At 38.3% G+C, this 15,703-nt stretch overlaps 1 protein-coding gene across 6 annotated transcripts in view; it reads right to left on the bottom strand.

Moving 5' to 3' along the window:
* ENAH (ENAH actin regulator) overlaps positions 1 to 15,703 on the bottom strand; it is a 97,989-nt gene that overhangs the window by 46,382 nt on the left and 35,904 nt on the right. For all 6 annotated transcript variants that reach the window (XM_083828490.1, XM_083828491.1, XM_083828492.1 and 3 more), the window contains exons 2-3: positions 5,791 to 5,956; positions 4,271 to 4,448 (exon numbers count right to left, since the gene is read on the bottom strand). In XM_083828490.1, coding sequence (XP_083684616.1) covers positions 4,271 to 4,448; positions 5,791 to 5,956 — 344 coding nt within the window. The remainder of the gene's footprint in view (positions 1 to 4,270; positions 4,449 to 5,790; positions 5,957 to 15,703) is intronic.

Genomic DNA, 15,703 nt, shown 5'->3' with positions numbered 1-15,703 from the left:
GCACTCGTCCTATGAAGAAAGGCTGAGAGCTGGGGGTGTTCAACCTGAAGAAGAGAAGGCTCATCAATGCAGCCTTTCAATACTTAAAGAGTGTTTATAGAAAAGACAGAGAGCAACTTTTTACACTGGCAGATTGTGATAGGATATAGGGAAACGGTTTTAAACGAAAAGAGGGGAGAGGTGTAGATTAAATGTTAAGTGGAAATTCTTCACTCAGAGGGTGGTGAGGCACTGGAACAGGTTGCCCAGAGAAGCTGTGGATGCCTCATCCCTGGAGATGTTCAAGGCCAGGTTAGATGGGGCCCCAGGCAACCTGATCTGGTGGGTGGCACCCCTGCCCATGGCAAGGGGGTTGGAATTAGGTAATCTTTAAGGTCCCTTCCAACGAAAGCCGCTCTATGATTGTGATACATCTTCCTTCTTCCCATGTCCCAAAGCATAATTTACTTATTTGCCCTTATTTCTTCAAAGCGATAATCAGTTTTCTCAGACATCGGAGAATTTTCTCACTCATTTCCTTTCATTGTGGCTCTTCTCTCATTCCAGAGTCACTTTGATAGCAACACTGAGCTCTATTTAATGGAGATATGAAAATTTTTGTAATGCAATGCAAAACCTATACAGAAACCAGTCATCTTTATTCCAGACATTTAAGACCATTCACTGAATACCTGAACACACAGCATGCAACCTTAAAGCCAAAAATCCTCTTCAAATGATCTCTTGAACTGCTGACACATTTGTCATTTGATTAAGGTGCAGTAATTGCCTCAGACAATTACTTAATGAAATGAAGTCTTTCAAAATTCTCTTGAGTATCAACTGAAGAAAGTTTGGTTCATTTTTTTGTTTCCCACAGCATTCTCCTGAAGAAACTGGCTGCTCATGGCTTGGACTGGCGCACGCTTCATTGGGTTAAAAACTGGCTGGATGGCCGGGCCCAAGGAGTTGTGGTGAATGGAGCCAAACCCAGTAGGAGGCCGGTCACTAGTGGAGTCCCCCAGGGCTCAGTACTAGGGCCAGTTCTCTTTAATATCTCTTTAATATTTCTATCAATGATTTGGATGAGGGGATCGAGTGCACCCTCAGTAAGTTTGCAGATGACACCAAGTTAGGTGTGTGTGTCGATCTGCTTGAGGGAAGGAAGGCTCTGCAGGTTGATCTGGATAGGCTGGACCGATGGGCTGAGGCCAACTGTATGAAGTTCAACAAGGCCAAGTGCCGGGTCCTGCACCTGGGGCACAACAACCCCAAGCAGCGCTACAGGCTGGGAGATGAGTGGCTGGAAAGCTGCCTGGCAGAGAAGGACCTGGGAGTATTGGTGGATAGTCAGCTGAATATGAGCCAGCAGTGTGCTCAGGTGGCCAAGAAGGCCAACAGCATCCTGGCTTGCATAAGAAGCAGTGTGGCCAGCAGGACCAGGGAGGTGATCGTCCCCCTGTACTTGGCTCTGGTGAGACCACACCTCGAGCGTTGTGTTCAGTTTCAGGCCCCTCACTACAGGAAGGACATGGAGGTGCTCCAGTGAGTCCAGAGAAGGACAACGAAGCTGGTGAGGGGTCTGGAGAACAAGTCTTACGAGGAGCGGCTGAAGGAGCTGGGATTGTTCACTCTGGAGAAGAGGAGGCTCAGAGACCTTATCGCATTCTATAAGTACTTCAAAGGAGGCTGTAGCAAGGTAGGGGTTGGTCTATTCTCCAACGTGCCTGGTGACAGGACGAGGGGGAATGGACTAAAGTTGCGCCAAGGGAGGTTTAGGTTGGATATTAGGAAGAACTTATTTACCAAAAGGGTTGTTAGGCATTGGAATGGGCTGCCCAGGGAAGTGGTCGAGTCACCATCCCTGGAGGTCTTTAAGAGATGTTTAGATGTAGAGCTTAGTGATCTGGTTTAGTGGAGGACTTGTTAGTGTTAGGTCAGACGTTGGACTCAGTGATCTTGGAGGTCCCTTCCAACCTAGACGATTCTGTGATTTTGAGTATGTTTCCTAAAAGATATGTGGCATGGGTTTGTAGCTTTAGTAGCCTACCTTAAAATTCTAGGCTAATATACACTCCTGCATATTGTCTTTCTTTTCCGGTGTGCAGGTAGCCTATGGTCTGCTCAACTCGCCAGAAGAATAGGGTCTGGTTGCATAGCCACTAGTTAATACAACCATTCAAAGCAGAACAGAGTGAAAACCCCCCAACTTTTGTATTTATTTAAATAACCAGAGTTCAAACTTAAAAGAAAATACAATGATCACATGTTCAGTACTGTAGATCAGGGAGAGAAAAGACTAGACATGCAGCATATTTCAAGCAATTCCACTGACAAGGCACCCATCACTTTATAGTCCTTTGAGACATATGTACCATGTTGTTTTTTTAATAAGAAAATTGCCAGTTGCAGTTATGGCTTTATTCTACTATAACTTCAAACACTTTCACTCTGCATTCTAAACTCATTAGAATGACAAAAAGGCTGTCACTGAACTCTGTGCTACATGCGCCACTTCTTTGCTTTTGCAGATCCACTAGAGGGAGAGAGATCCTCAATAAAATTTCAAATAATGCCAGTAAAGACCACTGACGTTTTTCAAATATATTCAGGAGAGGGAGACTATATAATTTTAAAAGAGTGCAGTAACATCCTACTACAGATATAAGAAATGCATTAACTCAGAGCAAGGGAGTCCAATTAGTTTGTTTCTGAACTGAAAGCCATTTAGTATCATACTTTCCTTATATAAGTGGTCATGTTCAGAAAGATAGGATCATAGACTTGTTTGGATTGGTAGGGACCTTAAAGATCCCCTAATTCCAACCCCTTTGTGCCATGGGCATGAACACCTTCCACTAAAGCAGGTTGCTCAATCATCTCTTTTTACTTCTTACATTGATAAAAGTCAAAATATTTAGTATGCAGACCATACACTAATAAACCCCTCAATTGATGAAAATTTGGAATAGTATTCTAACAGATACATTATGAGGACTTACCTTTCAACATTGTTAGAAAATGATAATGGGCTTACAAAAAGCTTATATATGCATGCTTGTGAATGTTTTTACAAGCAGCAGTGCATAGCTAATCATCTTGAGACATCTGCTGAAGTGTTTTCAGGGCACATTACGTTAAAGTTTGCTTTTTATTTCATCTTGATGGAAGCTAGAGCACCGATATGCCTGGGAAACAGGTCACTAATAGACAATATGAACCAGTCACATTCTTTCTTGGCTCACAAAAGTTATATAAGAACAGTTATTTCTGCCAATGCTGACAGCATCAACCACTAGTTTGTGATGCAGCTAACACATTTCCACCTATACCTACTACTACCAAGTCAAAAATCACAGGAAGGAGAAACAAAGATTCTCTTTACAATTCAGACAACTTAAAGGTTACAACCACTCATGTTGGTTTGTGAGATAATAAACAGTTGGAGTGCATTAAATATTTACAATCAAATAGCCCTTAGGGAAAGGAGAACTGGAGGATTTAGAGGAGAAAACATCCAACTAGTAGGCAGGAGAATATGATATACAACTGCATGATTTTAACTGGCAAAAGACACCTTACACTTCTAGGTATCCTTTATTTTTTGGCCTCATGTACTGCATAACAGCACTACTTGGTCTAGCTAGCTTAGTTTCTAAAGGCAAGTGTTGAAAAAGCTGTAAGAATGAAAAGGAACTTTATCAAGTCACCCTTTTTTGCTGTAGTTGAGACAGCCCTAAGGTTATCCACAGCTTCTCTTCTACACACGAGAAAGAAACCTGGCACAGAAATACTCTCTCTTGTTACACAGACAACCTTTAAAGATTAATGAGGACAAAAGAACTCTTTGGTTACATGAACACAAAAGTCTAGAAGTCTCATAAAATGAGAACTCCCTCTGTGTGTCCCAGTGCTATAATGATCCATCTGCTGTAATGTCTAAATAGAATATATTATAGACACCACCTGAAGACTGAAAAGTACTGTGATTAAGAGGTATAGATTTCTTGGTCAGGTGCTTATTTACCAAAATAAGTCAGCAAGTTCCTACATGTAATAAATACCATGAAAATCAAGTTAGTTTTTAGGAATTCCATTTATGTGGGTGGCAATCAGGTTGAGAATCACTGTTAAGCAGAAACAGTTATGCAGACAAAACACCCAAATCATTAAAATGGCTGGAGGCTGAATCATGATTAGAAACAAGACTTACTGTCTTTTATGCATAAAGATTTCATTTTTTTCAATCTCTATTTGATCAATCTTCCAAAAGTAGAGTTAAGAGACTTACCAGCTTCCTGTGAATTCAATACTTCTAAGGCATGCATCATGGCACTTGCAAAGACATTGGCATCTTCTTTGCTGCCAAAATTCAGACCGTAGACTTGCCTTGCATCACGCCATTGGTGAAAGGTCTGTGTAGCCTGATTGTACTTCAGTCCTTTCGGAATGGCACAATTTATTACCACCTATAATAATGAAAAATTAAAGCAGTTTCAAGTGCTGTTTCATCACAAGTTTCAGCTTCATTTAGTTTTTATTCCTTAACCATGTGGGTTAATTTCAGTCCTGTAATCTACAAGATGGACAATGTTCAGTAATGTATTTCTGCTTAAACTACCAAAGTTGATAATTCGCATTTCAAATGATGCAGTATTTCCTAACAGCAATGTAGTAACATCAACAGTTTCTTTACTAGCATGTGAACATGCATTTGGATTTTGGAAACCACCTTGGTTTTCCATCAACTTCACAAAGTACTTGTGAGAATTTTTCTAACCAAGTTATCACCTTCCTACTGTGGCTGCTGAACCCCTTAACTTGCAGTGCTTTCAGTAACAGTTTACATGGATTTCTTCTATGCATCATAAGGTATCATCTTGCAAGACTGTTATGGCTCACACAAAAGCTGGTGAATTCTAGCCAGCAGTACAACCATTTGCTACAAGTCAACCACTAAGAACATCGTATTGCACTTGGATAACCATATCCTCCCAGCTTTATCTCCTGACTAATGGCAAGAAAATATATATTTGTCCTCAGGGAAATGCACAGATACTATTTATTACTTGGAATACGCATTTAGTGACAAATGACATGTGAGATTATCATTCCATGTCTCAGGTTTTCTTGATAAAAGATCAAGAAAAGGTGAGAGAAATTTTCCTCAAACAAGAAGATAATAGATATAACTCCACCCCAACTATCACAAGGCAGATCATATTTCACAACAGAGTGCTAGTTTGCCATTTATTCAAGATCTATTAAATTCTTCATCAAGGAAATTAAGATGTGATCATTACTACTCTCTTCTCTACTTCTCAAAGTGGTAGTTGATCAGCATTACCAAATATCTAAAGTTGTTTTTTGTTTTTTTTTTTTAATTAACTGATCAGGGGAAATGAGAAACCAGGTATCTAACTTTTTGTAATACAGAAACAGCTAGAAAAAAAGAACTGTTGGTACCAAAGTAGACTGCAGCTAACTGCATAATATAGGGAAGAACATTAGTTCTTAGACTAACATTTTGGTTAAAGGAGAACCAGATGACGTGTGTAGAAGTCTTCCTCCCTACCCTTTGTATCTGCACATAGGAAGGAACGGTGAAGAACGTACAAGGAATGTTGCCTTGAAGGTATATGAAACACTTAGCTGATGGGGGAAAAAGCTGCAATACAGTTTTCATTACTTGAGTTAAAATAAAAGTTTACTATTTACAGTTCCCATTACTGAAGACCTATTTCTTAGTGTCAAAAAGAATCATAAAAATAGCTTACAATTTCTATTCAAAGTTTTCAAAGATTCACTTACCTGATGATCCTGAATCTTCCTGCCCACTACTCTGAATGTGTTGTTGCCTGTGTGATGATATATATGAACTCTGCTGAATCCAGTTGATCCACCAGCTGGTACCCATTTCTTATTGGCATCATCATAGACCATTACAGCAGCTCGTGCTTGGCAGATACTCTGTTCACTGTTAAAATACAAGTAATTTAGATTAGAACATAAAAGTTACTTAAGACAAATTATCTTTTTGGTTAAATCCTTTCTACTTGAAAAGTTAAAGGAATGCTCCTTGCACAGTCCTCTTTCATAAATTCAAAACTGCTAGCACTTTGACATTCTGCTTACAGGCATCCATTCTGAAAATCTGTGGCCAACACAAAAGGCATAATGACTAATGAAAGATCAAGAAGCGATTTACTTTTTTGCACCTTTTCTTAGCAGTTTTCTCCCTGCATGTTTTCCTTTCTCCTCACCACCAACCATGAATTTTAAATAAATGCTAAAACCACAGACAAAGTTGTCCACAAAGACCAAAGAACAAAGAAGGTGTAGTTGTACTAGCTCCATACAATTTGTTTTCCAGGGGCAATTACTTCTACAAGAGGAGGCTTGGAAGGCCCTAGCCCCTGTTAGCACAAGGCATCAAATAAAAATGTATGCACGCATTTTAAAAATATACATACACACACACACCAGGATGAAGTTCAGCACACAAAAGTTCATGGGCTCACAAATGAAATGCTTTTTGGTTTTGACATTTTACTGCAGTCAACACCTAGATGTTTTATTTGCTCCCTAAGGAACAGTTCTATTGATGACTCAAAGCTACAGTTTTATCATCAGGAGAGTTTATTGCTGCCATAAAGAGGATTAGCTGTGGACAGTCATCTGGAAGCTAAGGTACAGTCTAAAGTTAGAAGGGAACATATCATGAACATTGTCGTGATAGAAACACAAAAAAGCTGAACATACCATAAGCACACAATTAGGAGGGGTGAGGGTGGAACTACACAAATTGTCTTTACAGCAAATGTCCAGTGCAGAGAGGAAATAAAAATAGAAGAGAATGGTTTCTTATCAGTAAGTCAAGTTCTCTGAACATTGCACTCCTGTAGACCCAGCATTATCCAAAACACATGAGCTGTCTGGCTTGCAAGGAATGTGGCCTGCCATTTGGAGAATGGAAATGGCTGAAGAGATATGCATTCTTCATAAATTACAGAGGGACAGTAATGAAATATTTGTTCATAAAACATGAAGGTGGGAAAATACAAATTCCCCTCACCTATCTTTTAAAGAAAAAAATGCTGCATTTCCCAATATCTCATTTTCCATTTCCTGGCACAAGAAAATACTGCAGTGCATCCAGCTGCTTTGTAAGCTTTCAATAATGATGTTTTTGACAAAGCACCAGTCAAACATAACACTGACATAGCATCACTTTCTATCACATTTGCAATGGCAGTCAACAACGACAACTAGAAAAATGCTTAAATGGTTTTCAGGTTTAGGGGAGAAGAGAGATTATGTTTCTTATGGTAGCAAAAGATTCCAGATGAGATGAGGAAATACGCTTGCAGTTCTAAAACCGCACATATTCTGGCCTCATCGCCTAAGATCGTAATAGGATAACAACATCCAATTAGGCCATCCTTCTTCTAGACAGAAGGTAGTTCGATATAGGTATAGCAAAATTATAATATATGAACTATACTGAGAAATGTTGTATCTTTAAATCTACCACTTAGACCGAAAGGATCACATCTGATCCACAAGGAAAGCTTAGATGCAAAGACTCTGGTTCTTCTTAAAATAAACTTTGCTGCAAGTTTCAAGTGCTTCACAGTCCCCTTAAAAAGCATGCCACAGGTAGATAAGAACATTCCCTCATCTGAGGAGGACAATTCAAGAACATACTGGACTTCTCTATTTATAGGATTCTGGCACATAACTATCTTACCGATGTTCAAATCCAGAAAGACTCTGCATTGTTCACAAAGCACAAAACAAATAATTGTGGTTTTCTAAAACACGTAGCAGCAGTATTACAGAAAACTTAAGACAATTTCTGAACCCAAAACATAGCTTTGCTACATTTGAATCTGGATTCAACACAGGCATGATAAACCCCAGGTGACATGACAGGACCTAGATACCGATTTGTAAGCAGAGCCATTAGGTCTACAGAGTGTTCGTCAAAAAAAAATGCACCTCAGATTCACAATCACGTGGCAGACAAAACTTCATTTAGATTCTATTAAAAAATGGAGACACCGAGTATAAGCTAATATGTTTCAATAATAATCAAGGTAGAACCAAAGAATGATTAAGTAATGGTAAATGAGCAGACTTAATTAGTAGCACAGACCATCAAATTTAGCCTTCTTATTCTCTGCTCTGTCACAGTCCTTCCACAAGTCCAAGTTTTCACAAAAGCTCTATTTTTACATAATTTTATTTAACATAAGAAAAAATACTACTCGTTTTACAGCTATTTGGTATTCAAGTAGCACAATTCATGAGCACAAATAAGATAACCTTGAGCATCATTTCTCTTTTCTTTAACAATTGTTCAAACTATTCTTAGTTCCACTTTCCAGGCTATGCCTTATAACTGGAAATATTACACAAAAGTCTCGATCACAAATATTTCATGCTTCATTTGAAATAACTTTTTTAATAGTAGTGGGTTATTCTTATCCATATAAAGATACAAGATGATTCACATCCTTTAAAAAAATGGCAAATATGAACGATTTCCAATTGACCTATTCTATTATTACAAAATAAGCACTCTGCCATCATTTCACACAAATCCTAAAGCTAAACCTTTAATGTTCCTGATCTGTAATTTTCATATCCAGGTATCAAACTGAAGATAAGAAACTCCCCTCCTGCTAGCAGTTGCCCCCATCCATCACTCTGTTTACCAGCCTGCAGTAGTTAAGACAGAAAAATGAAACTACCACCATCAGAAACAAATTAAATCACCACGGTGTGCTAGCTTTTTTTTTTCTTTTTCCCAAGGTTCAATAACTGTACATTACTAGATGCAGGGGAGATTAACTCAATTTCTTTCCCTTCGTAAAAGTTCTACACTCTAAAATGAATACTTTTTTATTTTTCAAGTAGAACATGAATACGTGAGCTTTAGCAAATAAGAATCCTTAGGTCTTCTCTTCAGTGCTTATGTGATAGTTCAGCATTTGAGCATAGCACATTACATTGCAGCAATGAGACATCATTTTGGGGGACTTAAATACTTAGTTTATAATTCACATTTTAAAAATAAGATCCATACTCCACTAACCTGAAGGGACACCAAATCAATACCTATACAAGTAGCTCATTACTACGTCCTTGACAAGTCTAATAAAAAAACAAGGTTTAGTTTGCTTTCCTTGATCCACCCTCTCCTGGGAAAATGCCAAATTTAACATGAAGGCTGTTACTAGAACTTGACCCAACACCCTTTGTATTCCTCTACTAAACATAAACTTCAGTTCAAAGGTGCAGGAGCCAAACGAATCACAAGACTGCCTGTTATATTTCTTGCTCTCCAAGCTTATTACACTTCTCTGTTGTATTTCCAACACATGACAGGTCTTCACTCACCTCAGTATTTATACATGAGCTCTATAATACATTTTTTTTTTTTAAATGCCCATAATCCTTCACTGCATCAAAACCATTTTGGTGTGATTACAAGACTTATTTTTATGGACAGACTGGGGAAACAAAAATTCTCTACGGTCACATTCCAGAGCAAAAGGAAAAGGTCTTCATCTCTTTGCCGTGTCATTAGGCCTTCAAAGGCATCCTTTGTTTACTTGCCTCTACAATTTTTTTTTCTTTTTCTCATGTGTTGTACTGGTGTAACGGTTATACTTGGACTAGCCTATACCTCCCCAACAGAAACATTCACTGGGGTACGCAGGAGAATAAGGGAAGGCAACTCTCTCCAGCTTCACACGCGGCTGCCAAAACACACAGCTGTTCAAGAGCTGACTGCCAACTTACTGGGGAAGCGGGTTGGGGAACCAAAGTGACAATCTAAATCTTAACTAAGTAAAATTAAACGATTATCTATTCCCAAGTAAATTTACTAAACTAAGTGTATGAAATTATATCTAGACAGGGGAGGATTCATGCAAAACAGTGCTTACCAAACCTCAGGAAGGCGAAGCATACAAGCTCTCTTCCCAAAATCTAAAGCTTGACAAATAGCTAGATAAATATATGTTAGGAACAGTTCTTCTATAGACAAAAATGTAAGACTGATTGTTAAACCCAACCATTATTCTGGATAAGTCCACCTACAGCAATACTATATAAAGCTAAAGACAGGGTGTTTGGCTTTTGTTGGGTGTGGGGGGGAGTAAGGGGAGGTCTGGCACTCAAAAAGCTCACAGAAAAAAAAAACATAGTAGTAAGGAGTCATAAGTATAAGATTATTCTTATGGGAGAATATACTTTCCTCCTCCAGTGATGAGATCATATGGAAAGCTCAAAAAACATAGCAAACTGAACCCTGACATGATTCTTTCGCCCAGATGGAACGCAGTCCTTCTCTCACATCCCAAATTCTTAAGTTCAGTGCACAGTGACACCAATAAAGTCTGCTGACCTAAGCCTTCCCCACCTGGCCCAAAACGCAACGCTCGTTTTTCCCCCCCTCTACTGAGGTAGAGAAAATGATAAAGTGATGTAAATGCTCAAATGCATATGGAAAACTGCAGAACTGCAGCCACAGAAAAAGTGATTCAATTAAATATAAAAACCAAAGCAAGGGAAAGCTGAGATTGCTCTTCAGTGTCTGAGTGATGTTAACAACTAGGGTTGGATTTTGTTTATTTTTTGAAAATCATATCCCGCTACTTACTACTTCTGGTGATTCAGTGGGGTTTTTTTTTTTGGCTCATATGTTCTCAATTCATAGAAACACAACCTTCTTAAAATGTGCAGTCTTTGTAGGGCAGAAAGGAATGGAAAGACGCTGATTCATCAAGTGCCTACTTAGGATTTTCAAACTGCGTGGCACAAAGCTAGAAAAACTCCAAACACTTCTAATACTGACGTCTTAAAATACACATTTTTATAAAGCAACAGAATACTGGTCCAAATATCAAGTTTTATGTCTTGGTGGTGTTTTGTAAGATGATTTTTCCCACTTGTTCCTGAACCCCTACTGGCATAGTACAATGAAAATGTATGTTCTCCACTTCACTATTAAAAAAATACGTACTTGGCACTGCACCCCTACTTTCTGTCAACAACACATACTTTACAAAATTGGCGTGTGTTCTAAACAACTCATTTGGCTTAACTCAGTAGTTATTTGCTAGCACCTTAAAAGTGTGTTTTTTTTTTTTTTTTTAAACTTTCCAATGCCCTCAAATAAGATACCTTTCAACTGGTAAGTTAGAGAGGAAAAATAAGAAACCCTCTTTTTTTTTTTTTGTATGGCACTGCAAAAACCCAGCTGAATACGTTGTTGCACGAAGCACTGTGTGCTTGGCACAGCAAAAGGAACCTAGTCGTGTTGTTGCTTGCATCCAGCTTCAAATGATGTGGTTTGTCCACTCCACCACCTCAGACAGTACAGTATTTAACTTGCTATTTAAGGCTTTAGAGCAAGAGCAATCTGAGACCAGCTTATGTACCTCATGACCGATTTTCATGCAGATTCTTCTTCTGACATTATGAAACCCCGAGAACCAGTGTGGTTGTTGATTTCTTATAGCAGGTCAAACTCCTACAAGAGTTACCATTCAACTGGGAGGTCAAAGCAGAGGGAGTAGCTCCACATTGTTTCATTAACAGCTCTCATGAGTTAGCACTTGCCTTTGACTAGAAAAACTTTTGATTGATAACAGATTCATTCCTCTCCCCCATTTTTTACTCTCTGATAGGGATAATCACTCATCTCTCCCACTTCTTCTTATGAATTACTCAGAACACAAATTAGCTGCAACACAAGAAACTACAGGGAAATCCGCATGGGAAAGTCCCAACTAGAATTAAAAAACACGACTGCTGAGGAGCAAGGGAAGCTGAATCTAACCATTGGGATTAAACGCCTGCAAAGAAGTGAAGCTTTGCTTTTGGCACAGTATTCTGCAACACTACGTTCCAGAATTTCAGTTCGTATACAGCTTATTGAAACTAAACGTCCTTTGCTCAATAAACACCTTCCACAAAGAAAACTGCTTTTCAACTCACGCGTAAAATCACTTAACATTAATTTAAGAGCAGTCTGTTCTTACAGTAAGTAATTTACGAATAAATTTCTCTTCCAAAAAATCTGTTCTTTCAGTTTCACAGTTTTAGCAGCGAACTATTCCCTGGCAGCAGGTGACCATCAAAAATACTAAGGAAATCACTCCAAGACACTCAGGTAGAAAAAAAGTATTATTTTGAACAACTTAATCTCAAATGAGAGTCATTATTTTTCAACATGGAATTACCAATTTATAACCCATGTATTTTCCTTTATTTTTTAAAATATTGTTGCACGCTACCATATTTAACACAAAAGTACGCTATGCAGGGGACATGCAGTCATTCTGAGTTGGCAATTCAGTCCTACCTGTAGATTTCTCATGCTAGTTCACATAAAATTCAGCAATTCTTTTCATTCAGAACTGTTATTTAAGTTTGAAGACACGTGCCTGAGTCAGATGCTCAAAATTCATAATATATTAGAAATATGAGTCTTCTGAAAATTTCTGTACAAATTATTATTTTTTAAAATGAGTGATATTGAGAGAAAGCACACATTAAAACAGTCTGAAATAGGCACCTGAGAAATTGGAATAAATGTGTTTCGGACACAAGCAGTGCAAGAAGTGGAAAAAAGCCACTGAAATTACATGAAAGTTTCAGTAGGAAGAAGAACACAGTAAAGTTTTGATTTATGTATTAACTAGGGTTTTATATGTGGTCTATCTTAAAGGGATAGGTGGGTTCCAGAAAAAATTGATGTATGTGCTAATTCTTAACCTGTTCAAACTCAAAGGGAATAAGGGATATTTAACAGACAATACGATGACAGTCAAGGCAAGAAACAGCCATGTTACAAAGATAAACCTTAATAAAAGCAAAGCATTGATAGGAATTAATAATAGCAGACTCACAACCATGGATTTTGGGTAGCATGGAACTAGCTATATATGATTAATCATTATTAACAGTATACAATATTATATTAATGTATATAAACATATAACTTACAGTTGCAATCTCCATCCCAAGCTTAACTACATAAACCATCTGTGGAGTCAACGTTCCAATTTTCATCTCAAGCTGAAGATGACATTAAGACATCTAGCAAATACACACCACTAAAACGAGTATCATATCTAATACAGATTAAGCAAAGTTTAAAAGTAACTAAAGTTTCAGATCCAAAGCACAGGAGCAGAGGGAGAATAGCATCAGAAGGCTAGGTTTTACTAAAGGAAATACCATCATCTTTGAAGCAAAAGTTTGCAGACTGGAAGCACATTAAAAGGATAATTCCAAAATGTGGGAAGTCAAGGAGATGAGGAAGAAGGCTGGCATGGCTAAGCAGGAATCCACTGGAGTTTAGGTGGAAAAAAAAAGAATACGGACGCTGGAAGTGAGGTCAGGCGACATGGGAGGACTACAGAGATGCTCTTTGCCATTGTAGGGAGCACATTGCCTGGCTATTTCATAACAATGGATTTGTAGTGAGGAGAGGGTGGAAAAAATCTTTCTAGACATTCTTATTATCCTGTTGAAATATAACCAACCTTATGTTTAGTCTCTTCAGAAATACAAAAGAGGATAATTCAGGTTATGCTTCTTCCATGCACTCATTCGTATTATTTTTTTCTTTTATCCTCTTACACAGGATGTTCTCTTAGACATGGCATTCTTGGTAATTAATTTATCCAGATATTTTTTCTGAAAATGTTGCACTCAAATCAATTTTTCCACTCATTCTTCAAACATGTTTCTGAAAGGCATTTATGACTTTACTTACACTAGAAGGTTATGCAGAATCTACGCAGTAATTTAACTAGATTAAGTTTCCTCAATGCATTTTCAATACAGTGGCATTGCAAGCCAAAGGTTCTGTCACAGGCTGGCTAATACTGCTTGGAGAGCAGTTTTACTCAAGACTGAAACAGGAGCACAAGATTGCTATCGTGGTCTTTCATCCAATTTGAGACAGATTTTTATGAAGATATACCATATACCAAATTTTTATAAAGAAAACCCTAACATCCTGAAAAGTCAGGATTCTCAGTTTGTATACTTTTTGACAAAGCAAATGGAAAACAAGCTCCAGAGCACAATTCGGTAATGAACCGATTTGTAAGCACCAGTCTGCTGTAATTGAACAACGGTAACAGCCGTAAAACCAATACCTTTATTGAAAAGGAAGAATCATAGCTTTATAAGTTCAAATCCTTTAACTTAAGACCAGTGCCGAAAGCTAGCCAGATACTTCCTTCCTATAAATAATCTATTTTTGATGGTTTGTTTTTTTCTTTGCTACAATTCTACAAATCTGAGCCCAGTCATACTATGTAATGTAAGGTCTTCAGTGGGCATGAAAAAACACCACTATCTTTAGCAGCTAGATAGACGGTAGTTGACGATTTTGTCATTTCCGACATTTAACATACATTTCCTAATCTTCTATATGTGTTTTAACAAAAAAATGACCGTACGTTATTTCTTAAGCTTTCAACACATGGTACAAATCACAGCTTTCAAAGCCCAGACTCCCAGGGCAATCCGAGTCCTTGAACACTCTGCAATAGAATCCATCATTACCTTCCCATTGCTGTAGATCACGTAACTCATTTTACTTCCAGATAAAGAACACCCATCTTCTCTTGAAATAGTATGATAGTAGCATTTTTACATAACCTATTTAATATTATCGATGCCTCTTACGTACAGAGCTGTGTAAAGCAAACATGGCTGATCTTTGAGACATTACAGCCCTGGTGCTAATATACAAATATGCAATTCACAGCTCATTACAAAGAAGACTGTTGTATGAAATGCCTTTCTAAAACTTACTTTCACCTAAAAAACACAAAGTTAAGCCTACTTAGTTAAAAACAAGTGCTCAGTTAAACACTGCATTGACATCAATACGAACCAATCAAAGAAAATGTGGATCCACTACAGAAGCAAGACAGGGTATCTGGCTGCAAAGGACACAGAAGAGACTACGTGTATTTGCCTCGGTCTCTACAAACAGGTTTTCTTCCCAGACTTCCCAGGTGCACATGCTTCACTGCAATCTGGAGGAACTGAGTACTTACTATCTGTGGTAGAGGAAGTTTAAGTCAGGAGCTCCTTTTCAACATGGAGGATATGAAATTCACTTGAAATTAATGACACGCACCAAACAAGGGTGGAGGCGACAAGGTATGACATTCTGAGACTACTAACAGCTTTAAGAAGTGATCAAGTTCCTGGCAGCTGGAAAAAGGCGTACTCATGAACATACTAAAAAAGTGCAAGCACAAAAATGAAGGGAGACAGAGGCAGCCAGCATAATCTTTGTTACGTTAGAGGGCAAATAGTCCAAGAGGCCCTGGTACAACCATTTGAAAGTCAAGAAGGCAGCTGAGGACAGCCAGCAAGAATATTCAATAGCAAATTGTACCTGATCAACCCAACTGCCTTCTCTGGCAAGATGATTTGCTCTGCCAACAAAGGGAGTGATGTCGCTTAATTTGACTTTAGCGAGGCTTTTGGCACAGCGTTCTACAGGACTTGAAGTCCTGTGTGGGCTACAAAGTGTGGGGGAGGAAGGGTTACAGTGAGGAGCACTTTGAAGTTCAACTGGTAAGCTACTGAATGTCTCAGGGTCAATAGCTAATACTGTTTAATGTCTTCGTTAATGACCAAGAAAGCAGGATGGAATGCAATCTCAGCAACCCAG

Source organism: Anser anser (genome assembly GCF_964211835.1).
Source record: "Anser anser genome assembly, chromosome: 3".
NCBI classification, from domain to species: Eukaryota; Metazoa; Chordata; class Aves; order Anseriformes; family Anatidae; genus Anser; species Anser anser.
The sequence above is the reverse complement of the archived record's forward strand: the minus strand, read 5'-3'. Positions and strand labels throughout refer to the sequence as shown.